Below are 26,891 nucleotides of genomic sequence, written 5' to 3'. Positions count from 1 at the left end.
GGGGGGCTTAAACATGAGCTGCTGCTGAGGACAATATCTTGTAAGAGGCCTAGGTGCCTGGTAACCATACAAGTTTCTTAAATCATTTTAAAGTAATAGTTAAACAAAACATGCTGAAAACATACACCAACCAAGCCACTACCTATGGGTCCCAAAATCCCCCATTCATTTCATGTCAGATGGTTTTTGATAATTTGAGTGATGCAAACTTGGTAGGAATGTTACAACTTTGCACCACTAAAGTACAGTATTAACTGTCTTGTCCTGGATTGTTGCCTGGTTTTGCTTGCGTCTTGAGACCTGTGTCTGAACTGAAAACCTTCACTATTTTAATTTAAACTGTGCTTTCATAGGACAAATGCCTACAGTAAATAAAGCTGTTTAATGAAATTATTTATTATTATTCGGACAGTTATTTCGGCGCAGAACCAGGGGCCAGGTTTGATAATGGTCTGCAGGCAAGTAGTAGAAATAGGAAAATGTGTATTTCTACAAAGAAAAATCCCTTGTCTTTTAATTTAAACAATTAAATGTGAATATAAATGAGAGTTTGTTCTCTGAAAATAATGAAAAACATTTAAAAAGTCTCCATTTTGCACATTAACCATTAACATTTATTGATTTACCGGCTTGGTTTCATTCTCTGACTTTGCTCTGGCTGTATTGTTTCTTTGGTGTTGCAGTAATCTCTGTGAATGGACCTTTTCTTTGAGCAGGGCAGCATAGCGGTGATAGAGAGCATCCCTGAGACGATGCATGTTTCTGTAGGCCTCTAGATGGCGCTGCAGAACAAAGAAAGAAAGTGAAGGAAACCAGTTGATGAGAAATGAAAAAAGGGAAGCACCACAAGTGTGGCTGCAGAGAGAGGTGTTCCAGAATTGATGATAAGACCTAGTTGAAATGATATATTACTATAAGATACTACTCTGTCATTGCAAGTGTTTCATGGTAGAGTATTTACCAACCTGCTCCAGCTGAGCCTGACTCTGGACCTTAGCCTCTTGATCTGGGTCTAGACCACTGTTTTGCATCACGTTCTTCCTCCAGGGTTTGACTTTGACTCCATTCCCTGCCTATCAACAGTAAAAACCTCTATTTAGATGCTGTGGGAGTGGATCAGTCAGCTTGCCTGAAGATTAAAAATAAAAATGTAGTTTTGGAAATCCCTCTCGCCTACCAAGAGCATCCTCCCACACAATAGCCTGACACTGTGTTCTTGCAATGCCCAGCCAAGAAGAGAAAAAAAATCATGTTGCACAATAAATCATGTTTGAGACTCTATGGGAGGGCTGCACTTTCTGATCTGAGTCTTCTCTTTGAGATTACTCTGTCCTGAGAAATTCCCTGCTCCGGACAGGCTGCCACTGAATCACCAATTTACTAATGTTTATGGGCAGAGTCCGTTCAGGAAATGTCTGGTTTGTCTTTTCACACAAAAGCTGCTGGAGACGCAGGATTTATCAGTTCGTTGCCACAGTAATACTGTTGCTACAGAGCACAGAGAGCTGCACTTTCTGCTGTGTGCAGAGTGTCCCCCCCCCCCTGCCACTATGAAGCATGATGCAGCTGTTCTGCTGTGCCAAGTCACTATGCTAGACTGTGCAATGAGGTGGACAGAAGCCTGCAGGCGATACCTTTTTTTTTTTTTTATACTTTTTGCTACAGATGTAAAGAGAAACCATTTGTGGCAGAGGATGAAATAGATACACTTGCAGCATGGGTTAGATTTAACAGCCTTGAAAGGCAGTTTGGAGGAACGGTCTCAACTGCTGCCATCTCCTGCCCTTTTATATTCTACTTTTCCTACTGAATACAAGTATTCAAAGTATTTCAGACATAATAATGCATTTCTCACCCCCAGGACAGTAATGAATAGCTCAGCCTCAGACCTAAATCAAATAACAATGAACAACAGAGGGAGGAACACACTGTAAACAAGGCCACAATTGAAATGACACAATAGACGAGGGTTACATAGCGTTCAGTCACTGAGCCAGTAGATATCATCACAGGAGCCATGGAGAACCGAACAAGTCTTGGTACAAATCTGGCTCAGCTATAATCTCAGTCTGCCATGTGTGACAGTAAAACCACTTGGTGACACTGAACAGGCACATCTATTCAGAATCAGACGCCTTATTTTAGCTGGTTGTCTGTTTAGCCACATAAGACTAGTGGGAAAATGTATTGTACCACAAGAACACATTTACAAAGTTGTAGTAGGGCACATTTGACACATGAATAAATACTTTGTTTCTAAATAAAATGCCATTTAACAGGATAGAAGTGCAAGAAAATGGGAGATTAGAGGGTTAAATACCATTCTGACTCCAACAGGTGTGTGTGTGTGTCCAAAGTGGAGGGCAGCTCACTTCACTGTTTGCACTCAAATCTCATGGTAAATCCACTCTAAGGTAACCTTTAGAAAAACAGGCGTGGATCACGGAACAAAAAAATAAGAATCTACATTGTTAACAATAACTTGACATCAAATTCCAAAATGACATCAAATGGCGATGTTACCTAAGGATATAAGTGAAAGCAATATTTCAAAATGATCTTACCAGTATTTCACAGCTGAGCTTTGTGAATGCTCTGTAGCCTGCTTTAAACGTTACACTCCTCAGTCCAAGTTGTAATTGAACTTTAAAGTGTACCACAAACTCTGGTTACCAAGTTACAGAGAACACAAAAGAGATCAAGATCAGTGCAGGAAATGTCCGCTCTTTTATTTACACTTGGGACCCAGCATGAAGATTCAAGGCTTTTAGGTGACTGTTCTTTCCATCAAAGCTTCCCTTGACTGGTTTAGTGATCAGTATAATGAAGTGTAGGTAGCCGTAGGGAAGCAACAAGGAAGCAAAAAGGAAGCAAAAAGTGACTTCATAGCATCATTTTAATGTTTTTTTTTCTGAAAACAGTCACATAGTGGTTTGTTTCTAAGCCCTCAGTTGGTCCCTGGCCAGCTCTGTCTCCCTGAGCAGAACAAGAAGTTCAATGCCACTTACAGAATAAAAATATGATCTTTTGTAGTTCGGTAAGTATCACATGAGCAAGAAAGTTTCATTAATAACATAGTTCAAAGTAGAAATATCTGTCGCAAATCACTTGCAAGTCACTTTTCTTTGAAAATAGCCAGATTTCGACTCCAGCGCTATATATATCTCCTGTCACCACATTCATTGTTTTGTTTGACCAGACTGGACAGTAATTGCCTAGTGGGATAGTGTACCTGGGGCCGACTTTACACTGGTCAACCCTGCTTAACAGAAAATCTAAGAAGCTTAGAGCACTAATGGCCAAATGCCCTCAGGTAGCTACAACAAGCTTTTAATAAAATACTGTCTGTGAACTGGCCAGACATGTTGAAGACATTTAAATGAGCATCATGTAACAGAATAACATAATTGTTTAAGAGGTACAACACAAATAAGCTTTTAAAAGATTTAAAAGGGTCAGTAAAAAATTACCTCAAATGGCATGTCAGCTGAGAAAACATTTGACAGTATAAATATTTAGCTAATATTAAATACTGCACATCGCTGATAGATCCCTATAAAGGATACAACCCTCTTATTAGAAGAAAAATAAATAGTATATAGTATAGTTTGTCTCTGCAGCAGGCGCATACACAGCCCTATTGCTGACACCTTATTGTTCTCCAACACAAAGGAACCGTTTTGCGTTCCTTTACGCAAAGCCTCTGTCAATCCATAGGCGCCCCACTGAGGGAAAAACATGTGCAAAGGATGAGAATATTAAGGTATTAAAGTCAGACTTCAACAAAACAATTAATAGGCATTGTTCTTGCAAAGCAACATCCCTGTGAACCATAAGAAACCCTGTTGGTTGAGCCAGGCTGCAGTTAAGCTTTAAAATCGGATTTTTGTTGCGACAAATTAATATTCCCCTCATTCCAATGAAATTTACTCATCTATTTTCATTTTCTTGAATAACTGCCATTTTTAGGAAAAAAAAAAACCTAAACAAATTGACATTCCTTTGCTGGCCAAATGGATAATGGACCCCCGTTACAAACATTTGATTTACAAGACTCAAATCGAAGATGCCATTGCCGCAGGCCTACATCTGTGAAAGCATTTCACAAGTCCTTCATCTCTTCATTTTCAAGTTTAAAAATGAAAGACCAATTGTCAAGTGTCAGCAGCCTTTAAGGTGCGGGAGTGCAGAAAGTTTGTCAACTTTTCCCAAAGCAGCGGCATTTTCGACCCCTTTCAGCCACTCTTTACATTTCCTAACAACAGTCTCATCCACATCTCCATCCTCTTCTTCGTACTCCACATCATCGTACTTGTACTGATCATTTAACAGTGATATTTTAACAATGGCGGTGATGTCCTGCTCGGCGCTTTCCACTTTGGCAACAGCAGCGCAGCCCTTGGATCCTCCGTGCGCCTTTTTGGATGGAAAAACTCGCCTGTGCCGAAAGTCCGCGGAGGCGCAACATTTCTGCTGCTTTGCCATCATCTGTTTTTCTAGATTACGTTTTTGGATGACAAGAATGGCTTCAGGGGTGAGACTGAGAGTAAACTGAATCTCCTTCTTTCCTTCCTCTTTGCCATGGAGCTGTCTAGCTGAGTCCATGGAAGTGGAGCGTCTGACTCCTTCGGAAGAGTCCTGAGGTTTAGGAACCGTCAGCCAGGATGACTTTCCCTGAGTCTCTTGGTCGGCACCTGGCTTCTGAACAGGGCTTTTACTCTTCTCTGGCTGGGCTTTCCGCCCCAAATTCCTAATATTCGCCGACGTCCAGGAAGTGGACTGCTTCTCGGAACCCCCTTTCTCTCCGCCGGATTTGCTGGTGATCTCAGTCTGAGGAGGCACTCCGGTGGCTTTCTTTCTCCCGAACAGTTCCCTGCCAGGAGATGAGATCCGCTGGTGCAGGCTGATAGGTGGAAAAGGCATTTTTGTGCCTGGAAGTGTTCAAGATATAAAAACGTTAAAGTGTTCAAAGTGCAAATGAGGAAGCCCTGTGGAAAGAGACGAGTAGCGCTCTGCGGGCATTATCCAACAGCAAGGTGGAGGGAAGCTGCAGTGCACCTGTTGTCCGCACTGACTGGAGTTCAACTGGTACACACACATAGCCTGGCTGCTTTATGATCGTGCCGGCAGGAAGGCGTGGTCAGGAGAAGCACCAAACAAAGCCACGACATAACTGTGGTGATGTCATTTCATAATTCCTATTAACTTCCTCAAGCGATGAGCCACGTCCACCTCCTGTTCCCATCCTCTCACAGCTCCGTTTTGCTGTTTTCCATTGATGATGCATATATTCAAAAATTAATAGATAATTAGCCTGGATGGAAATAGGTTTGACTTGACAGTGGCCACAGGTGTGAATTTTATATTTATAAATTTTTTGACATGCGACTAATTTTTTTGCCTAATTTTAAGATTTAAATTTTAGCCCAAGTCAAAGCAGTCCTATTTTTAGCCTCTGTGCATTTTTATCATACATGTAGCCATAAAATCATGTCTTGCTCCACAGTACTTTACCATGTCTGTCCTTGCACTACCAGAGCTGGTCACTGGCACAAAGATATGATACTTGATTTGATCCTTTCCATCAATATAGGTCAGTTAGTTGGTCCATTGTTGTTCTGTCAGCCTATAAAAGACATCTGGGGGAACAATACACAAATAATCCATAATACAATATTGATTTTTGTTTCTTTCTGCTGCACTTTCACCCAGTCGGTTCCAGACCAATTGATTCATTATGATTTTGGTTCCCTCAGTGTATAAGAAGAAATCAATACTTCCTACCAAATCGTTGGCTTTAGACTGTTTCCCAGGATGCTCGTGCTCTACAATTTGTCAGACATTTTTCCCATTGTTATGCTACTGACATTTTGTTGCTCATTAGATATAACTTACATTCTAATCACTTTTTAAATAAAAAAATTAAGAATAAAAACAGACTGCAAAGCCTAGGAAACTGTTTTTACTAGATTTTTTCCCCTGGCATGACAACACAGGTCAAGTTATTTATCTTTACAAAAAGAGCGGGATTGTAAAGCTTAAGAGGACCAAGAGCTTGTTTTGTTTCAGTTGTTGTGGTGTAGGAGCCCCCTTCCCTCTGACATCGCAAGAAATTAGATATAATGAAAAGGACAGCTAGAACAGTCTTAACCGATTGCAGCAGAAATCATATGCTACTTCCCCTCCAACATCTAGCATCAGCTTAATCCAAAAAAGACAAGTAATGAAAACCAATGACAAAATGAATTACTACACGCAACAGAATTACTTCATCCCTCAGACAACTGATAGTAGTACTGGAGAGAAATTCTGTCCATGCCAATCCACCCCATTAAGCATCTAATGAAACCATGTGGGGGCTGCACAACAGGAAGTGAAATGCTGCTATTTAGTCACATCATGTACAAAGTAGAGTTGCTGAACACATCCTGTGGCTGATAAACAGGGTGACAGGCTACATTAGAGCTTTCTTTCTTTCTTCCTTAAAAAAAATGCATAAAATTGTTTTAAAATATACTTTTCAGTGTAAACCAAAACCAGGTGATATATTCATGACTGTTGGTCAAAGGTGTTTTTATAAGATGAAATACACCTTCTCATCAGGGTAATGGGAACATTTACAACAAAAGGGTGGGGGGCTGGGGGTTGTGGTAAAGGTTATGAATTTTCTGGAGGTTGTCATGACAACCCCATCCTCAAAATCTATGAAGCCGAGGCAATATAGAGCAAGCGTTACACGGTATACTGGGTTATTAGGTCTCGGCAAAATTACAATGCCCCCAAAAAAAGCATAAATAACTGGGCCATTGCTACATCTGGCAGAAACCAAATTTAAAGAAAGAGACTCAATTTTAATGCCTTTCCAATACACACTGAAGACTAACAGACTAAGCGGTGCCTCAACTGCCTCAGGAGGATGATATGTTAACATGGAACAGCACCTGACAGTCTCTCTACATACACAAGAGTTTGTTGTGTGTGATGTGGTTTAATGTTTGTATGTAGTCAGAGCAGTTACAATCCAGAAGAAAACAGAATCCGACACTTTAAGATGCAAATATGTGTGGTTGGTCAATATATCAACAGACTTCTTCATATCCAATCTATGTATATACTTTTATTTCAAATATAGCAAAGTCAAAAGTGTTTCCTGGCACATAAATGCATCACAATTCTCAGGATGTAGAAATATTTTCAAATAGAGTCTATTAAACATTAAAGGCACAAATTTCTCACATCAAAAGCAAGACATTTAAGTTTTATAATCTGGTTATCCAGTAGCTACAGACCTTCTGCTCAAATTAGAAAGCAAGATTTTAGAGTATGAAACAGCTACAGTAAAAATCTGGAGATATATCATATAAACAGGAGAGAATATTTTACAGAGCCACTGTTCTTAGAGTTTGTATATTAAGAGCAGTCTTCACATGAAACAGTGGACTAAGGAGTCCTAACTCAGACAGGTTGTGAAGCACTTCATCACTGCATCCCTGTGAAAAGCAAAAGAGAGGGTGTCTACATTACAGCCAGCACTGTAAACCATGAAATAAAGAAAGAAATTGAAGAAATAGAAAAGTTGCTTGAGTGCCGTTCTAAAATTACCCAGGAATAAACAGCAGAGGCTAAATTCTTTCAGAATTTAACTTCCACCCTTTGTTATGAAGATTTGGGTGGGGCTCATCACGAACATTTGAGTGTGGTTTAGCAGGGAAGCACCACAAGCTCAGAGCGATGGGGGCTCCCTTTCTCCAGGTACTCCGTGTTGAAGGATGATGCAATATGAGCGGTCACCATGGCAACCAAAGATGGTTGCCTACTCTATTTTTCTTCACACTGTTTGCTCTCACAAACAGTGTGTTGCTATGCAGACTTCGCCTGCAGCCACAGTGAGATTTCTGTGGAGGAGGTGTGAAACCCGTCAAGGTTAAAAGGAGAAGGGAGCATCATAAGCAGTCTGAGAGGGAGGAGGGAAGGTTGGTGAACAGACAGGAGACTTGCTCCATCAAATGCTCTAGTTCATCCCCTCCAGCATATAAACAAATATGTTCCTCCCATTCCTTCCTTCCTCCCTTCCAGCCTTTGTCTTTTATTGACTTGAGGCTATTTGATTAAATATCAGAGCAACAGTAGCCTTAAAGCACTGTGGGAAGTGCACTTGTAGCAGGTTTCAGTACCTTGCAGGTATGAGAGGTTTTAAATAGGCAACAAGGTAAAATACATTAAAGGATCAAGACCAATGGCCATGTGGTGTTGTGGCTAGAGCCAGGTACCAGAGTTTGTTTGACCACAGACAAAGAGAAGGAAAAACCGCAGCTTAATGCCTTTTAACACATCACGCAGAAGGACAGAGGGTTTGAAATTGAAATATGCAGGTGCGTGGGAACTGCATGACAAACAATAAAGAGTGAAATGATCAAAACTAACAAATGAAAAATTGACTAAAGTAAAAATCTTAAGTAGAGAAAGGAAACTAATGTATTGACAAAAACATAAGCAATGTGATGGCACAACAGTCAAATTTTCATTCCTCCCTTGGATTTTGGTTTTTGGAAGGTTGGCACAGGAAAAGGTCTCAGCTTTGTATTGCTGTTAGCATTTGGCTTGGGGGAGGGGGAGCTCAAAGCAGTCACAGGACATCTCTCAGCTGTCAGGATGGATTATAGGGTTGCCCAAATACCCAAGGCACTTAGTAGGGGGGACTGCATGAGAGCTTAAGACCTCTCAACAAATGAAACATAGCCCTGCTTACAGCTGGACTGACAAAACATCATCACACTCATCTTGGGGAAAACACTGTGGTTTTACACCATATGGCACAATTTGACAAGTGTTTTCTTTCATTTAAAATTCCACACTGTGGGAAGAAATGACAACACCAACAGACATATGATTTCAGGGATATTAGGCTGTATATTGTGTACAATGCAGACAAACAAGGAATTGTTTTATGCATCTAACCTAAATCTAATCAAAATCTTTCATTGTGCATGAACCTTATAGAGCTTAACATAAGCTCATCAGATATAATGCAGAAGCTAGACTGGGGTTAGAAATGTTTTGGTAAGCAAAAAAATGTTACAGGACTATAGCACAGAGGAGTGTCAAACAACAAGGTGCCATTTGTTTGACACCAAGAGCCTGCACTAGCTGTAGGAGAGGGATTTCAGCCATATGGTGGAGGCAAAAAGTGCTGGGAGGTCATAAAAACATGTTTTCAAAACTATTTCCCCACTTTGTTGTGTGGCAGTAGTGACATCTGTAGACAGGAGATTACTGAGATATGGTCAATGAAAATGCACCTTATGTCTCCTTTGATAGCAAGTGGCCTCTTAGAAATAACTCAGTTAAAAGGCATTAAAAGGCAAAATGAGTGAATTCATTAAGCTATACAATCAACTGAATATATCATAAAGGATGCAAGCACATCACCTTCACATCAATGTAGACAAAACAAATTGTATAGTCCTTGCCTTACCTGGCAAATGGGATGTAAGAGATGCTATACCTGAATAGAGGAAAAACAAAAAAAGAAAATAGTAATTACACAGAAGTTGTAATATATAATGAGGCTGAGCATGTCAAATACATGCTAAAGAAAAATATTTCCATACATTACCGTATGTATGTGATGTCAACCTCAAAAGACTCCAAAATAAAACAATTTTTTTAGGCTACAAGGAAACTTATATGAAATATTTACTGCCAGGTCGCCACGTTTTAAACCTGCACCATAACACACACAATTCATCATGACATAATTGTTATTACTGGAAATCCTAGGATCATAACTTATGCTTAGCTTTTAGTAGGGTTTTAATAAAACCTGTGTTATGGGCTTGTAATGAAGTTATGTCTAAGGCAGTAATGATTAAAAGTATAAAAAACACAGAACCTAAAATAGCTTTAGCCCTTAACAGCAGCATAATAGTGGCTATTTGATGAGCAACACACCAAAACAAATATTGAAATACTCCATCAAGCAGTAACCATTAGACTGAAAGTTTAACAAAAAAAAAAATCCCCTGATCAGAGACCTAATATATACTGTAAAATATGTGAGGAATCTTGATCAACAGTTGAATGATTAACCACAGCCCAGGCTTGAGCGTGACTGCTGGCTTATTTGACCAACAGTTAAGAGGAAACTCTCGCCTGTCCTGCCAAGCAGAGAACTGTGCACTTCCTAAATGCAATAAGCTAAATAAGCAAATATGTTATGGTATGTACAAGATATCAGTGCCATTTGGTTGTTACACTTCTTACTGAGGGCCATGCTCTATCCTGAGTCAGTGTCATATGGTCACTTCAGCCTGAGGAGTGGACTTTGCCCACCTCTGTGTGTGGGTCAGGGGTGAAGACTTTATACAGAACCACCTTCGCACAGACATCCGAGAGCCGACGTGGGAGTGCACTATGCCCGAGTCTGTTAAGAATGAGCCTGGGATGTGTGACTTGTGGTTGCTATGGTGATGCCTCTGTGAATGCACGCAGAGCGGAAGTGAGTGTACAAAAGTAGCGTGATTCTGAGGCTGACAGTGCAGCTCAGTGATGCACTGAAAGTGTCCGTTCCATCTTCCTGAGCCGCTGGGGATTTATATTCCTATCCACATTCATGCACTGAATGTCTTAGTTACTCCGGTGCAAATATGTTCTAATTAATGAGCATACAAGTGCAGACATGCCAATACACATCGCTCTCAGGACTTATTGTTCACTGGTATGTTGTAACTTAAACCAGCTGACCTCTGAGTTGTCAAAGTGTATACACTCATACCTTAAAATTGTTATGTTAAAACTAGCACTGACATTGGGGGCAACTATCAATTATATTTACATTAGTGATTGAGTAATATTTTTGTTGAATTAATTAATCATTTAGTCTGGAAAAAACTAAGAAAATAGTTTTAAAAAAAAGGCAGCCACAATTTCCCTGAGCCACAGGTGATTTTTTTTTTGTGCAACCAACAATTCAAAACAGGAAAATAAAGAAAAAAAATATATAGATTTTTTTAAACCACTGTTTGAATATATTGTGACTTTTCCCTGTGTTTAAGAACTCGGCTTGTTTCATCCAAGATCACCCAGGTGTGGGCTAATTAACTCAACAGGTTTCACCTGTGTGTAATGTTTAAAGCAGCAGCTGCACCATGAGACTGTGACACTGACCAAGGCTGGAGAGCCAAAAACATCACCTTCTTGCAGAATAAGGTGATTTCTTGCCATTGACTGTGATCCTAATTTACGATTACTGGATAATACTAGTGGGATAACACACCAATTTTTTCTGAGTACAGTGGAATCCATACAAAAAAAGTTATAACTTCAGCACTCTCATAGTATATCTGCTACACAGTGAGTGGAAGACATTAAAATTGTATACAACTTTATTGTATATATTTTTAAGGGTTGTTACACTAATTTAGAACCATGTATTTTCACTGGAGCATTCCCCTGTAGTAGTAATAATCCCAAAGATAGCTGGGAGTGACTGTGTGTGTAAACAACACGGGTAGAAATACCCGTTTGTCTCTGCTTTCCAAAACTAGGCACATGGGTCCAAACAAGGCGTTCTTTGCTGATCCTGGCACTAACTCTTCCTCCACAGGCCAAAAATATATCAACCTACTGCAACACCTGGCATGACCTACCTACTAGTCTTACTACAACAGCACTGACTTAAGCTGTATGTGAAGCAGATGTTACTGACAACTCGGGCAAACCAGGGCAAATCAATTAGACCAAAACCTTTGATCATATGACACTCACATGATGTGACATTAACTCTTTATAGCCCAGGTTACAAAAAAGCCCGAACTACCTTGAAAAGATACAGTATATTAATCTGAAACAACGGGAAACAAATTCTGTTGTAGTGTGGGTAAATGTACAGTGTGCCAGTGGTTGTGCAAGTTTAAAAATTTACACATTTAGTTGTGCATGTGCCAACAGCAGTAAGTCAGCTTAAAGAACTGGCAGTGTGATTAAGTCAAGTGCATGTCAGTGCAGGTGGAGCAAAGTGGACAGACGGTTTCATCTGTCTAGGTGTGAGTGACGAGTAAATGAACTGCCAACTGTAGTACAGTGGACAGATGGCTGTCAGGTCACACTTACCATGTCATTGCCAAAAACTGCAGAATACAGAAGATGATAGCCAGTCCCTTTTTATTCCACTAAAATAAAACAAAGGCATTGTTTTTAATTGTTGAAAACACTGCTCTAAAAGAGTAACAGGTTTTCAAACTACGCATCATCTACTCACCCAAAACACTGCACAAAGTGTTAAGACGAAGCAGAGCTGGCAGAAGAAGAAAGGAACGGTTATAGTATCTTCCTGTGTGCTTGCAAAATGACAACTGTTATCTGACAACTGAGTTCTTTCAGTGTTTTACAGGGACTGTGCAATTCTAACCCAAAGTAAGTCAATAAATCGGTTTAAAGAAACAGTAATGTTGAGTTAAACTACAACATCAAGAGCAGTCACTTCAGCTTCTTAATCCTTTAAGATCACAACCTGAAGAATATCAGAGCTTTAATTAAACCTGGCCTGCTAATACAAAGGCAGAAACAGAAACAGATACATGGTAAATAAAATGTTAAGAAAATAAGTAAGAATGTAAAGCTCTCAGACACTTTCCATTGTAACCTGATACATGTATAAATATCTAGTGAAGCACTTGGACCTAATAAGATTTCAAAATCACAGTAAAACACAATGTAATGTAGTTACCAGCATAACAATGGTGGCTACAAGTCTGGTTGGTTCAAACATGCGCTTCAGCTGATTTAGTGGTCCCATTAGGAAGCAGGTGCTGGTGAGGAACAAGAATGAAATGGACAATGAGGAAAAAGATACACTCACATCAAATAACATACTCTGTATATAAGATTCATAATCTGGTTGGATTTCACAACAGTCTTCACACACACATGCTGTACATAAACTACATACTGCAACTATTAGGAGGTAAATATTTCATGCCCAACACTAAAGTGACACATTTAACACCTCCTACATGATTCATATGTGACGTCAGGAAATTATAAGACAAAGGCTTTCCCCCCGACGAGGCACACAGCTCTGGGCTCAGCAGAGCTGCGTGGGTACAGGGAGTCTGTGGAGCGTCACATCTGCTAGATGAGACATGAGAGAAGTGGGTGTTGACGCAGGCTTTCCCTGCTGGTCTGCCGAGAAGGATCGATGCTTTCTTCCCAACTGCTCAACGTAACAGTGACACTAATGATGTCCACACACGCGTGCGCGCGCACACACACACACACACACACACACACACACAGCTATTGCTGATAAGAGAGAAGGAAATCAGTCGTCTATATTTGGTTGACTGTCTGGACTCATATTAACAAAGCTCTGTTATTAGAAAATTGAAAACATAATTTAAGCACGTTTAGTGAAAGGCTGACAAAGATGCTATATTTGACAAAAGACTACGCAACACCTGATGCTGGACAACAGCAATGTTAATACCGTTACTGATAGGAGACAAATGCTGTATCACCTATGTCTACAGAATCTGTATAATAACAATAATAATAATAATAATAATAATAATATTGATTAGAGACGTCTTAATGTTGTTTCGCCCTTACAACACTCCAATTTTTGAAATAACCTTCCATTACTGTGGGTAAAATAATAAGACCAATGGTCTCAGTGATGTCTTCTTGGCCATTACAGCTCCTTAAAATGTGACCATCGCTTGCTCTGGTTTGGTAACCTGTGCTGTGAAAGCAGAAGGCAACCCATTGTTTGATGCACCTAAACCTTCTGGACATATGATAACTGAAGACAGAGACTGCTCCGGCAGAAAACAAACCACTCATCGATGGTTCATTGTTAAATGTATAATTATTAGATTTAGCCTTGGATTAATTGGATTAAAAAAACAAAAAAAAAACGTATAAATCCAGTAGACCACTGATATCTAGTGAATATAAAACTGATAATCTTATATAACCATTTTAATAATACAGTCACAACTATGGATAAACAATAAGGATAAGACAGCATCTATATGTGACTGTAACAGTGTTATTACAGAGAGATCGGGTTAATGTCACACAACAAAAAGGAAATGTTTCAGCTGATTTTAGACTGTGCTCAGATTCAAGTTTTGTTTTTGTGTAATTTACAAATGTACAAAGGAAGATCCTTCCCTGTCACTGAGAACGAATTCTCCTTGTATGCTTCTATAAAGAGGAGACATCCTTTAATCAATATGCATCTCTCCTTAGATAGCAAAACAAACTATTAGGAAACACAGTCTGTTCACATTCACCATTGTCTCCCTATCTTTAATGATTAACTGATGACTTTAATGCATTTATTAAAGGTGAAGGGCTGCAGAAGCGGTCGCATAATAATCAGGATCACGACTAAATAAACTTAATTAAATGCAATATTAACCTTTTGCAATTAGAATTCCTCCTCTGCTGAATCCAAATTGTGTAATCTCTATTCACAGGTAAGCCTGCCAAACCAATTCTGCTATGCATGTGGTGATTAACAGTCTCTGCTTCCCACACAAAGTTGCTGCTGCATAGGGTAAGTGTATTTTCTAATAAGGCTTAAATTGTCTTTATATGGCTGCAGGTTGCTTTGGCATTATCAGCAAATCCAGTTTTATGCTTTATTTGGTTAGGTTAACATTTTAATATGTGACCTTTATATGAAGAAGATTTTATCTTTAGGTTTACTAAGTGAAATGTGACCACAAAGGCAGTTTGCTGGTCATTTAAATTCCTGTAACATGGCTAATTATTACTAAAATGAACCTGATTAAATCCTGGAGATGATCATTTTAGCTACAATCCTATAGCCCTCAGATAAACTGGTAATCACCACTGTTTTGGTTCCTCAGGAACTGTGCTCCAAACTGTGAGCAACAGGTGATGAGTGCACAGAGGGGAATGACAGTAAATTACAGACTACTTAGTTTGTCTTTGTTACAAAACAGTGTAGAAAAAATCTTGGGCAATATGTATCACTGTCAAGGATGACAGTAACAGGGTGTAGCAGTCATCAAGGTGATATGATTTCAGAGTATGAGCCTACTGCTAATAATATGTTCTATTCCTTGCAGTGTGCCATATTGGTGAGAAAAGTTTGATATCAAGACATTAGGTTACAATAACTGAAACTTAAAAACTGAGCTGGAGAGTCTTACCTGCCAAGAGCTGAGAGATTCCCTAATGTGTAGAAGACAGCAAAAAGCTTGAGTCCGTTTGGAAGAAAGAGCAGTGCTGTACCCTGGTAAAGCAGCAAAACAGCCTCTGTCAGCGACACAGAATAATGCCATCACACTTTAACTGAGTGGTAAAACACTAAATAAAATAACTTTACCAAGAAGCTAAATTAATCCTGGACTTAAGGTTGAAGTCTTACATATTTTAAATAATCAATTAAATAAGGGATTATGTGGGGTGTCCTATGATTTTAGTGAAACATAATGGGCTCCCCCTAGTGCCAGACTACTGCAAAGCTTTGTTGTTGTATATTCTAGATGTTTTGGAGCAAATAGCTTATGTTTATCACATCTTAACCAAAGAAATCATTTAGTTTTACATTATCCCAAGCGTGGTGATATGTGTGTGTGTGTGTGTGTGTGTGTGTGTGTGTGTGTGTGTGTGTGTGTATCTGTGTAGGATCACTGGCGTGAGCACAGTGATATAAAATGGCTAGTTGAGAAGGCATCCAGGTAAAAGTGTTTGAAAATATGTGAATGGAAAAAACATTAAGAAACTTTAATATAAACTTTTACATGACAGATGTGCAGAGATCTTCTCACTGTGAATTTCACAACAAACCCTCCACATAGAGGCTGTGTTGGGGCTTTAACAGTATGAATTGCAACTATGTTGTGGTTTTAAAGTGTTATCAGCAAGTTCTGCCTGTGAAAAGATATCCTGTTATCTTAACTACAAGACTACAAACTTAAACTTCTAGTGATACTAAGCAACCTCTATGTTTAGATTAAGAACAAGTGACTTGTGCCAGTAACTTTAATCTGCAAGTGCATGAAAACAGGAGTTAGTCTTGTTCATGCTGATAACAAAAAGGCCAAAGCAAAAAAGATATTAGTGTTATATGCACTCTGAATTCTAAGCATTCCAAACATCAGTATAGTGTAAAATGAGACAAAAAAAGCTGTCTTTGAAATTTTAAAGACAGAGACTCTCACGAGTATTGAACACAGGATGCCTCCAGCAAAGCATATGACGAACCATTTCACCCTGGTGCTGTAGCTGAGAGTGGTAGCATCCAGGACCTGGTGAGCAACAATAGGAGGATGTCACATGTCAAGAACACCCAGATGCTTCCTACTGATGATCTGGGCTAACCATGATGGCTAGAACTAAGCAGATAGCACCAAGCTACAGTTTTGTTTGAACGAATACACACAAACACACAGAGAGAACATTACTCAACACACAAAAAAGTTAGAGCAATAAACAATTAAAATGAAACGCATATGACAATCAAATGCATAACTTCACTCAATGCACACTACTGTGTCAAAGCGAAGTTTTTATTTTGCTTTGAGTTTAACCATCGCGAAATACAACAGAAAGTCCAAGTCACCACCTTACCTCATTTCCTCCTTATCGTGAACGCATGTGAAAGTATAAATGAACAAATAAATTAAAATTTTTAAGTGCAAACAGAAGAATATGACAGCCAGCTTTAAACTGGGTTAAAAAGAGCGAGCAAGTGTTGTGTTATCAAATTGTCTAACGTCTAGGGAAAACTACAGAGCTAGCATAAACCTAGCTAACACCTACATGTTTACTAAGAGTTAGCTAACTACTAGCTAGCTAACCCTAAGAAACTAAAACCACACCAACATTAATGTCATGTGTCTGAACAGTAACACTGAGTCTCAAGCAGCCAGCGAAACTTGTTCGGTGCTATTTTCATTCAATGTTTACCATTAACACAACGTTAGCATTAGCAAGATGTACAGCAATGGTACACAGTAACGTTAGCTACCTGTGCAGTAAGACCCAACTCCTCATTTTCCTCTCGGCCGCTGAGCACTCGGCGAAGTTTATCCATCGCAAGAGGCTAGTTGGCAAAATGGTTAAAAAACAGTGTAATCCGTTCTTCTTGTGATATTTTTTATTCTTCTACGTCCTCAATTTGTGATAGTCACACTAACCTCCTGAACGATATTTCTGTTCAGGACTGACTCAGAATCGGTTTGTTCGGACCAACTGTTGGTCTTAATACTTGGGGGTATAACCAAAACAGATCTCGGATCAGCGTTTGATTGCAACATTATTAAGGCCACTTCCTCAGAAATGCTGCCTTCCAGTGAATGCTGCCTTTCAGTGATATCGGAAATAACGCTATTACGAAAGTAACTGCATACAAACCATTTGTTAAAGCTAGCACCGGCAAATACGTATAATGTATATTAGTGGCATGGGAACAGTGTATTTTCGTTTGTTTTAGTATATCTTTAGTTTTTTAAATACTGTGTAATGTTGATATTTTTACGATCACTTATCTGACTAGTCTCTGTCCACAGATTTATGCTCCCTACTGTTGGTTTTCTGTTCATTTGTCGCCACCTAGTGGACATATATAAACAACACAAGAAACAGCTACTAATTTTCAGTAGGCTATGATGGGTCTTGTGCAGAGACAATCCAGCACATCACAGCGGGGTGCAAGATGCTAGCAGGCAGGGCATACATGGAACGCCATAACCAAGTGGCTGGCATAGTGTACAGAAACATCTATGCTGAGTATAGGCTGGAAGTCCCAAAGACAAAATGGGATACACCTCCAAAGGTGGTTGAGAATGACCAAGCTAAGATCCTGTGGGACTTCCAGATACAAACTGACAAACTGGTAATGGCCAACCAACTGGACATAGTAGTGGTGGGCAAACAGAAGAAGAAGGCCGTAGTGATAGATGTAGCAATCCCAAGCGATAGCAACATCAGGAAGAAGGAACACGAGACGCTCGAGAAACCAAGGGGTGAAAGAAGAGCTAGAAAAGATGTGGAAGGTGAAGGCACAAGTGGTCCCCATGGTAATGGGAACATTGGGGGCTGTGACCCCCAAACTGGGAGAGTGGCTCCAACAGATCCCAGGAACAACATCTGAGATCTTTGTCCAGAAGAGTGCAGTGCTAGGAACAGCTAAGATACTGGGCAGGACCCTCAAGCTTCCAGGCCTCTGGTGGAGGGCCTCAGCTCGAAAGGTCGAAAGGAAGGAATAAGACCGCATAGGCCGGCATAGTATGTAAATTGTCTGATGCGACTTCAACAGGCTGTCAGCGCTCCCATAGACCACGATCAATTAATTTTAATCAATTCTAACCTGTTCTTGAATCCAAGTAGCCTATATTATTTAACTATGACAAAATTTCTAAAAAAAAAAAAGAAAAAAGTGTTTATGTTACTTCAAATGAATTACGCTTACTTAATTATTAAATTGCTCTAATAACCTATAAGAAGTTTAATTTGGGCAAATAGGAGTATATGGGCACAACACTAAAATCAAATATTAGAAATTAAACAATATTGCATCTTTCATTTTGAAATGAATGATGTAATTACTTCTTGCTGTTTGCAGTAAATTTAACAATGATTGAGTGTAGATAGACTACGTGTTTCACCAGTTTTTGTAATAGTTCATAACCATGAGTAATAGTGTGACATTGTGTTTATTAGATTTGACTAATGTATAGAGGTGCACTGTTACCGTAAACCTCAGATAAATTCCGCATTGTAATTATTGTGGCGGCCATGATTGATGGCCACCCGCAGTATTTCCACACCCACTCTCTCCTTTATGGCAGTCCTACTGTGACGTCGGGAAAAGTAAACTTTTTTTTTGTCCAGCTAAATGTGATCCTTGGTCAGGAGCTCTGTATACAAGTTGTGTTACAGGCAGCCATTCTTGGAGGTAATGTTGGTTTTTCACGGAGTTGTTCGGTCCTGCACAATCCGCTTAGAATAAGAACGTGGACGATTTCAAACTGCTGCGGGACTCAGCAGCAGTGAGAAGAGCTCAGACGAGCCATGGCAAAAAAGTCCGTTCCAGCCTGGATTGGAGTTTTCACAACGACCATAGCCATCCTTGTAAGGAGTCCGGTCAGCGGTGAGTTCTTATTTTATTTCATTTTGTTTAGTTGAATTTAATTTAATTTAATTTAATTTAATTTTTTTGAATCAAAGTGGGATCGTAGGCTTAACTGTCTTAACTTTGTAGTCAGGAGCAGGGACCAGTTTTCTTCTCTGTATGACAGGAGACTGCATCTGCAATAGATCCTAAGCTTAAAGCGTCCTCATCAATTTATAGAACTTATCTAAGACACCTGAAAAATATGTAAAGCCCTGAATTTGTTTCATAGCACTACATTTGTTTCTATTTAATGAAACAATAGCTTAACACTGAAAGTCATTTTGTACCTTGAAGGCAGATCCAGCCAAGAGGGAGACACATAGTGTACAATTGCAACACATATTCTAACGCTTTCTCCAGTTATACACAACACATCACGCAATCATACAAAGCACAGCATCATAGGCTACAGTATGAATGCACTAGATATACAGTATTAACATAACATATTCTCTGAGTTCACATCTCATTTATCACTGATTTTGATTAAGCAAGACTACTGACTGCTGAGTTCTTCAGCTTGTTCCACCTCCAGTAAATTGTGGGACTGCAAATCACCTGTTAAAGGGCAGGTGTTGGTATTTAATAGGAGTCAGATGAGATACTGTTAGCAGTTCTGAGCATTCTTGGACTGAAGCTGCTGGACAAGAGGTTCCTAAAGGTTGGCCACTGATCTTTGAACAAATTCTGAGTTGATTATATACAACCCCAAAGAGTTGGAAAATCTGGGACATGGGCAAGTTTATCCCTGTGTTGCATCGCTTCTTCCTCTAACAACAATGGGAAGTGAGGAAACCACCAGCTTTAGTTTTCAAAGTGAAATGTTTCGTCTCAACAGTTCAGGACCTCCTTTGTTGTATTTTATAATGCACCAAATGTTTTTAGTGGGTGTCAGGTCTGGACTGTATGCAGGTCAGTTTAGCATCCAGACTCTTGTTACAGAGCCATGCTGTTGTAATAACAGGCAGAATGTGGTTTGACGCTGTCTTGCTAGCATCATATTTTGCTCCAAAACCTGTATATATCATTCAACATTAAAGGCGCCTTCACAGATTCACAGAAGTTACTGATGCCGTGTGCCTTAATGCACCCCCATGTCATCATGGATGTTGGCTTTGGACTGTGTGCTGATTACAAGCTGGACGATCCCGTTTCTCTTTAGCTTGGAGGACGTGGCGTCTATGCTTTCCAAAAAGAATTTCACATTTTGACTCATCAGACCGCAGGACAGTTTTCCACTTTGCCTCAGTTCATCTTAAATGAACTTGAGCCCAGAGAAGGTGGCGGCATATCTGGTTCGAGTTTAGATATGATTTTTCTTTGCAAGGTAGAGTTGTAACTTGCATTTGTGGATGCAGTGGTGAACCGTGTTCACTGACAGTAGTTTTCAGAAGCGTTCCTGTGCCTGTGCAGTGATTTCTACTACAGAATCATGTCACGGCCATTCAGTACTGGTTTCCGACCTTGTTCCTTACTTATACCTGTTTAAAGAGATTCCTGCAGATTACTGCAGATTCTCTGAATCTTATAATATTATCTGCCATATATGATGAAAACTCCAAATTCTGCATGATCTTTTATTGAGAAATGTTATTCTCAAATTAGTTAGCTATTTTCCACACAGAGTGGTGAACCTTGCCTCATCCTTACTTATGAAAGACTCAAACTCTCTGGGATGTTTTTGTACTGTTACTAGTAATAAAAGGGGTTTTCAAAACATTTCATTCAGTTTTTACAATTTACTCAGCTTCACATCTTTTTGGAAACTGGGTTCTAACTTGGTTTTAGGATTCACAGACAAGTTGCCAAACCACACAGCAGTGCAGTAGCCTACAGCCTGGAAGATCTCTCCCACAGCCCTCTGGTGGCCCTGAGTAATAGTGATGGGAATGTTTGTGCTTTCCTAACTTTTTATACTACTATGATATTTAATCAAAATAGATAATGGGAAAAAAAAAATCATTCACTGCGGCCCCAAAACTGTCTGCACTTACTGTAGGATTTTTGAATGCTACTTTATGGTGGTTTTGTGGACATTTTAGATGTGAACATGCCAAGTTCTGACTCTCTGAAAGTCAGATCTTTGATTCTTACTTTTATAAGCCACTCCCAGTAGAACATTATGCTTTAAAGCCTAACAGGTTTAAACACATACTTAAAGCAGAAACTCTATTTTCATTCAGTATGCTGCTGATTGTATAAGTCAATATAACATACTAACTTGTCATCTGTAAACAGCCCAGCATTCCAGTAGCCATGCTTCGAGAGTGTATCTGAGCCCAGATCAGCTCAGACAGCTACAGTTCAAGCCCACCATAGGCTCCATCCAGCTCTCAGAGGGCCATACGGCTAGGTTCAACTGCTCCATTGACATCCCCGATGCCAGTCTAGAGCCCACCATCATCTGGGTGAAGAACGGCCATGACCTGGCTTCAAACATGCAGGCAGTGATCAATGAGCTCCAAACCACCACCGACGGGGTCACAACTCTGCTCTCCACTGTCAGGTATGTAACACATGCAGGTGGAATGCGAAACAAAAGTATATAACCGGCTGAATACAAGGAATGTCTTCATGTACTGTATTACAGCATTACCCAAGTGCAGAGAGTGGATGCAGGGGAGTATCGCTGCAGACTGAGTATCAACACCACAGTAGAGTCTCAGCCAATCACCCTCAAGGTGGAAGGTGAGTTTCATGATGCCAGCTGCCAGTACATTCTGGAACATCCATATATTTTGTGACACTTTGACATGTATCTAATTGGTCTGTAGGACTACCAACATTTATCCATCAGCCAGAGGACAGGAATGTAACAAGAGACACACGTTTCACACTGTCATGTGAGGCAGCAGGACCTCCAGACCCTGTTCAGATCCGCTGGCTCCGTGATGGATTACATATTAGTGACTGGCATAATTCTCCCAGCAGCTACTCTGTGTCAGGTGAGACACTGACCACACACTTCTGTTCTTCATTCTCTCTATCACTCACTGAGGTTTTAAAGTCATTTATGTGGTAACAGCTATCCCCCTTCCCTCTTGTCTGGAAGAGAAGTGTTGAGTGAATGATCAGAATATGACTCATTATATTTCTTTGTTTAATTTAAAAGTGCACTTCTAAAAGTTTGATCCATCTGCATACATTTTGAGAACTATGCCTATTCACTTTCTAGCAGAGACTGAGAATATTGATCTTATATCTGCACAATAAATACAGGAGACAGAGACTGCTGTTCAGTTTAGTCTATAGCATAAAGACTGGAAACTGGGGACACAGCTTGCCTCTGTCCAAAGGTAACATGGGACCAGGAAGACTCCAGAAAGTTACTGGTGGCAGTACATTGAAATTAATTGCTTTCAAATATCTTTGCAGATGAAAACCCAAAGTGACTTGCTGTAGTTTATTACAAGAATATGAAAACCAACAAAGTGTTACATTTGGGAAGCGGGAACCAATGAATTTGAGGCATTTTAGCTTAAAAAAAGACTTCTATTTAATCAGCTCTACATTAAAGTTAACCTCAAAGTAAACTTGATTATTTATAAAAGTCAAGGCTACTTGTAAAAGACCAATACAGGTTTGAGCTTGAATATAGATATTTTAATATATGCATAAATTATACAGCACTAACTTGGAGGAATTGGTGCCAAAATGTCTTTTTTGAGCAGGCTCTTCCTTTATGGTGTCAACTGCCCTCTTATGCTGCTGAAAGCAAACATTTGTCATTAGAAGCATAACCCTTCTGCTCTGAATGCTCTAACCACTGCTGTTGTAGTCTGTGAGTGTTGATACAGCCCAAAGCTGAGGGGGTTAAAGGTTCAGAGCTGTGCTTTGGTCCAGCATGTGCAAGGGCCTGGGCAGTAAAGGGATGGGGGTGCTCTTTGTTCAGGGGTTGGCTTTGGGGACAAAGGCCTCATTCAGAGGACGGACCACTACTCAGCAGGGAGGGGCTGGACACAGAGGCTGGCAGGCTGCAGGCTACAAGAGCTCTGTGCAGGACCAAATATTGGCATGACAAAAACAGTGTCTGCTGCAAACTCTGCTGCATGCACACTATAGTGCACCTTTTCACTAAAAGCTGGACTCCATGCTATTGTTAAGGTGCTTTGTTCTTTGGAGTGGTAAATGATTGGTTTTTTTGAATGTGCATTTCCTGTTCTTATTGCTTGAAATCAGTGCATTATATGTTTCTGAAAAAATGCAGAGGTTTATGGAGTTTATTATGGGTGTGGAAAGTCTTTTTATCGGCATTTAGTTATTGAATCATTCTCATGATTGCAGCATAAGATTCAGTTTATGGTTGATAGAAGTTTGGTACTTCAGCTTTGAAAATGCAAAACAAGAGGAGGAGCAAATGTGGCACACAGCAATAAGGACTGAAAAGTCATAGGCTTAGCTGTAACCTGACAGTACAGTTTGCTATATTTGCTGCCCAAATATAAAAATGGAAAAATAACTGTTCAGTAAGCTAGAGCACTCCCAGATCTGATAATTACAGGCTGCTGGGTCCACACTTCAGGAGTTCCACATTACACATGTGGTTGTTCCAGCCCACTCGCTGCTCTGCATTTACTGGATTCCTACATCATTTCTGAAGTTTCCATTTGAGAAGCCAACCCATCTATATTTTCTACATTGTTGCTGCTTTTTGTTTTGATTTGCTTTGAAGTGAAAGCAGAAATGACACAGTTTGATATTTATTCAGTTCCCCTTTCCCAAAAAATATATAACTTAGAAATAATGTGTTTTTAATGATCCTCCACCCAACACCCTTCCTTACAGTAGGTGTTGGGCAGAGGATCAATTTTTAATTAACTTCTGCAGCATAATCCACTTCTCTTTTGTCATAACGTGTATTAGCACAGTATTTTGAAAATACACCTTGTTTTCTAAAAATAAAAAAAATAATAAATAGTAAAAAAAAAATAAAGCTGCCAGTGGTGTTGTGAGGTTTATAAACTTGCTGTCCCTATGCTCTCTGTAAAAACATGAATGACCAGTTTAATTTGGGACGACAGTTAAATCTGCTCTGGTCCCAGCCCCCTGTTTGTCCTGCAGTTTGAAAACCTGCATGTGGCGATTACATTTGCACAGCTTGTCTAGAAGTGTGCTGATGTATTTGCACATTTCTGTCAGAACTTCAATGTCAGCTTTATTGTGGAGTTTTGATCTGTACAGTCCAATGCTTTTTTAAAATGAATGTAACTTGTGTGAATGATTCACTTCAGTCTGTTTTAAGTAAGACTTTGTGCAGATAAACATAATGTTGTCAGTGTTTGAGTAAAAAGTGAAACACCCTTTGTTTACTCTGATGCACCCGAGCAGAGGAGGGCAAACTAGCAAGGTCATGATACTCTGCAGAAGATAAACAAAGTATCTGAAGTCGGTTCCAGTCATCTCTCACAGACTGTTCTGTGATTAGCTTTGTGGAAATGTTTCCGAGATAGAGACACAAACAGAGCACAAAAGGGACATTATTTAGCAGCAGTGCCCATCCTTTTCTAACCACGCAGATCAGTGTTGCTGAAACATGAGAATTATGTGTCCAGGAAAAGAGACCCAGCAAAACACTGGAGAGGTTCGATTTGAGCTTATTGCATGAGCCACTGCTGTGTGACCCTTTGAGGTATAATAAGAAGTTGGCTATCCCTAACTCTGTTTTGCATAATGTTCAGTCTCACTTCTCCACTGAGGCTGACAGGACACTTCTACCCCAGATTCGCCTTTATCACAGATAGAAATCACTTAGTTTGCACACAGTGTAGAACATGATGAGAACATGTCTTGTTGACTTGTACGTTTTTCCCATAGTTGAGGCTGATTTCTCAAAATATTTAGCACTGTCATGACCTTGCGGATTAGGTGGTCTGACATCATGCAGTATTAAAGTGATACATTGTCCTCTCCAATGTGTCAATTGTAGGTGTGGACAAGTACACTCAGTTCAGCTGTGAAGCTCACAACAAGAAGGGTGTCACCACCTCCAGAGAAGCAAATATCAACATCAAAGGTAAAACTGAGTCCCTCTGGGGCTGCTAAATATTCCAAGAGAATTTTATGCTCTGCAAGGTGACTTTAGCTCTCCATGCTAAGGGTTTTTACGGTGTTTTGTAGTGCTTCCCAGTCCTGTGTATAATGTTACTGTAATGGAGCGGCAGTCCAATAAGTTTCTGTTGAGCTGGACCCCTGGACATGATGGCTTCTCTCCACTTACCAAATGCCACATCAGGGTAAGCCCCACATCTGCACAAACAGTGCTGTCATTTAACATCCTCAGATGTATCCTCATGATCTCTGCTCTGTTAAGGTTAAAGAGATGAGTCGGAGGAAAGGGGAGGTGATGACCACCAGGTTTGTCAACGTCACAGTGCCGCCTTTCCATTGTGAAGTCCCTGGGTTGCAGGCTATGACTTGGTACAATGTGAGTGTTTCCTGCAGCAATGAGGTGGGAGCCTCTCCTGTCACCATGTGGATTCAGAGCAACACCACAGAGGGAGGTATGTGAGTACTTAAGGATGCATGGAACAATTTGCCATTTGAATTTTGTTGGCAGGTGCTGATGCAGCAGGGGAAAATGATTCAAATTCATCTGGCGGTTTATATCTAGAAGGCTTTAAAAGCTACTTTTTGTGTTTACTTTTATGAAGACCCTCCTTCTCTTCATTGCAGATTCCTGTTTAGGTTTCAGCAATGTAGCACTATGTAATTCACCCAATGTTTGCCCATCCAAAATGTCACCAATATAAGCCTCCTTACAAAAATTAAACAATACCTGCCCATGGTAAGTCCCCTTCACAAAAATGGCCTATCCACTAAATCTCTGTTGTTTTTCTGAAGGGTCACATAGGAAATAGGAGTGGTCTCTCCACACAGCATTCTTATTGGGTGGAGTTAGTTTCCTTCCTCATGTCCTCGCAGTGAGATATTTTAGTTGAAAGGTTTGTTAAACTGTGCCAGGAAGTGACCACATACCAAACTGTAATCAAAGATTTCAATAGAGGGACAGTTTTAATTTCTCTTTTCCATTTTTGTTTTATAGGTTGCCATTCTTTATGATTTTGTTATAGCAATATATTGTAATCCATTTGGCTTCCATTCCTTGTCACATTCACAGTGCCATCAGTTTATCCCCGAAACGTCACTATACAGCTGAATGAGTCATGGCTGGTGATCAAGTGGAAACCTCCACCAGATGATAAGATAAATGGCATCCTGAGTGGTTATGATGTTATTGTCAGACATGGCACGCAAACAAACAAGGTGAGCTTGTTGGCAACATGGTCATTATAGATTTAGCCTTTTGTTTTTGTTAGAATCCTTTTGTGTGTGTGTGTGTGTGTGTGTGTGTGTAACTGTAAGTGTAGTGTAGTACTAATCAAATCACTAATCACTGTATTTCCTGCCTTATAGGGCAGCACAAATGTGTTAAGAAACACAGCATAACGCAGCACAATTCAACAGCATAACAGACTACATCTTCCAAAGTCATCATACAGGTGACTCTCACACCATTTCAACAGAACTGAACTTTATCACCTTCATGGAGGAGGATTTTTTGCAGGACTGTTACACAATGTACAGTCTGTGAAACAGACACACACACCTGTGCACTCAGTGTGACCTACACTTCCATACATACTGCACAGTACCGACTTAAAAAATGGTAACAGTAACTGATGTATGACAAATATAAGAAGAATGATGACAAATATGAGAAGAATGAGTCTCGCAT

General features: G+C 39.9%; 4 protein-coding genes across 8 annotated transcripts in view; 1 reads left to right on the top strand and 3 right to left on the bottom strand.

The window, feature by feature from the left end:
* The window catches only part of LOC109962309 (uncharacterized), an 18,009-nt gene extending 15,420 nt beyond the window's left edge, over positions 1-2,589 (bottom strand). For all 3 annotated transcript variants that reach the window (XM_020603902.1, XM_020603921.1, XM_020603911.1), the window contains exons 1-4: positions 2,565-2,589; positions 2,321-2,419; positions 966-1,073; positions 627-782 (exon numbers count right to left, since the gene is read on the bottom strand). In XM_020603902.1, the coding sequence (XP_020459558.1) occupies positions 627-782; positions 966-1,073; positions 2,321-2,323 (267 nt within the window). In that variant the 5' untranslated portion in view covers positions 2,324-2,419; positions 2,565-2,589. The remainder of the gene's footprint in view (positions 1-626; positions 783-965; positions 1,074-2,320; positions 2,420-2,564) is intronic.
* A 313-nt stretch (positions 2,590-2,902) lies between these two features.
* prr18 (proline rich 18) lies at positions 2,903-5,103 on the bottom strand. Its single transcript, XM_020601706.1, has one exon. It carries the CDS (start codon positions 4,921-4,923, stop codon positions 4,162-4,164), a length of 762 nt encoding a protein of 253 aa, XP_020457362.1. The 5' UTR covers positions 4,924-5,103; the 3' UTR covers positions 2,903-4,161.
* Positions 5,104-7,097: 1,994 nt separating this feature from the next.
* On the bottom strand, positions 7,098-17,355 carry sft2d1 (SFT2 domain containing 1). Of its 3 annotated transcripts, none has more exons than XM_020603268.1 (8): positions 17,009-17,355; positions 16,200-16,286; positions 15,186-15,268; positions 12,728-12,809; positions 12,260-12,295; positions 12,112-12,170; positions 9,476-9,505; positions 7,098-7,490 (listed from the first exon to the last, which is right to left on the bottom strand). In XM_020603268.1, exons 1-8 carry the CDS (start codon positions 17,072-17,074, stop codon positions 7,451-7,453), a joined length of 483 nt encoding a protein of 160 aa, XP_020458924.1. In that variant the 5' UTR covers positions 17,075-17,355; the 3' UTR covers positions 7,098-7,450. The 3 variants fall into 3 exon arrangements, with proteins under 3 accessions (XP_020458924.1, XP_020458933.1, XP_020458941.1); XM_020603277.1 differs by having other exon boundaries at positions 15,186-15,291; positions 17,009-17,064; XM_020603285.1 differs by lacking the exon at positions 17,009-17,355 and adding an exon at positions 16,609-16,619 and having other exon boundaries at positions 15,186-15,291.
* Positions 17,356-18,832: 1,477 nt separating this feature from the next.
* The window catches only part of mertka (c-mer proto-oncogene tyrosine kinase a), a 15,298-nt gene continuing 7,239 nt past the window's right edge, over positions 18,833-26,891 (top strand). The window contains exons 1-8 of the mRNA XM_020602957.1: positions 18,833-19,132; positions 21,395-21,662; positions 21,747-21,844; positions 21,931-22,101; positions 25,083-25,169; positions 25,274-25,389; positions 25,467-25,656; positions 26,274-26,419. Coding sequence (XP_020458613.1) covers positions 19,054-19,132; positions 21,395-21,662; positions 21,747-21,844; positions 21,931-22,101; positions 25,083-25,169; positions 25,274-25,389; positions 25,467-25,656; positions 26,274-26,419 — 1,155 coding nt within the window. The 5' untranslated portion in view covers positions 18,833-19,053. The remainder of the gene's footprint in view (positions 19,133-21,394; positions 21,663-21,746; positions 21,845-21,930; positions 22,102-25,082; positions 25,170-25,273; positions 25,390-25,466; positions 25,657-26,273; positions 26,420-26,891) is intronic.

The sequence above is a fragment of the Monopterus albus genome, unplaced genomic scaffold (assembly GCF_001952655.1).
Source record: "Monopterus albus unplaced genomic scaffold, M_albus_1.0 scaffold3.1, whole genome shotgun sequence".
Lineage (NCBI taxonomy): Eukaryota > Metazoa > Chordata > Actinopteri > Synbranchiformes > Synbranchidae > Monopterus > Monopterus albus.
Note: the sequence above shows the minus strand (reverse complement) of the source record. Positions and strands in the feature narration are given on the sequence as shown.

Coding starts and splice junctions, on each gene's coding strand:
- prr18 (XM_020601706.1), bottom strand. CDS start 4,923: ATGCCTTTTCCACCTATCAGCCTGCACCAGCGGATCTCATCTCCTGGC.
- sft2d1 (XM_020603268.1), bottom strand. CDS start 17,074: ATGGATAAACTTCGCCGAGTGCTCAGCGGCCGAGAGGAAAATGAGGAG. Junction 12,810..15,185: donor AATCTCTCAGCTCTTGGCAG/GTAAGACTCTCC, acceptor GTTCCTCACCAG/CACCTGCTTCCTAATGGGAC. Junction 12,296..12,727: donor TAGCCACCATTGTTATGCTG/GTAACTACATTA, acceptor TTCTTCTGCCAG/CTCTGCTTCGTCTTAACACT.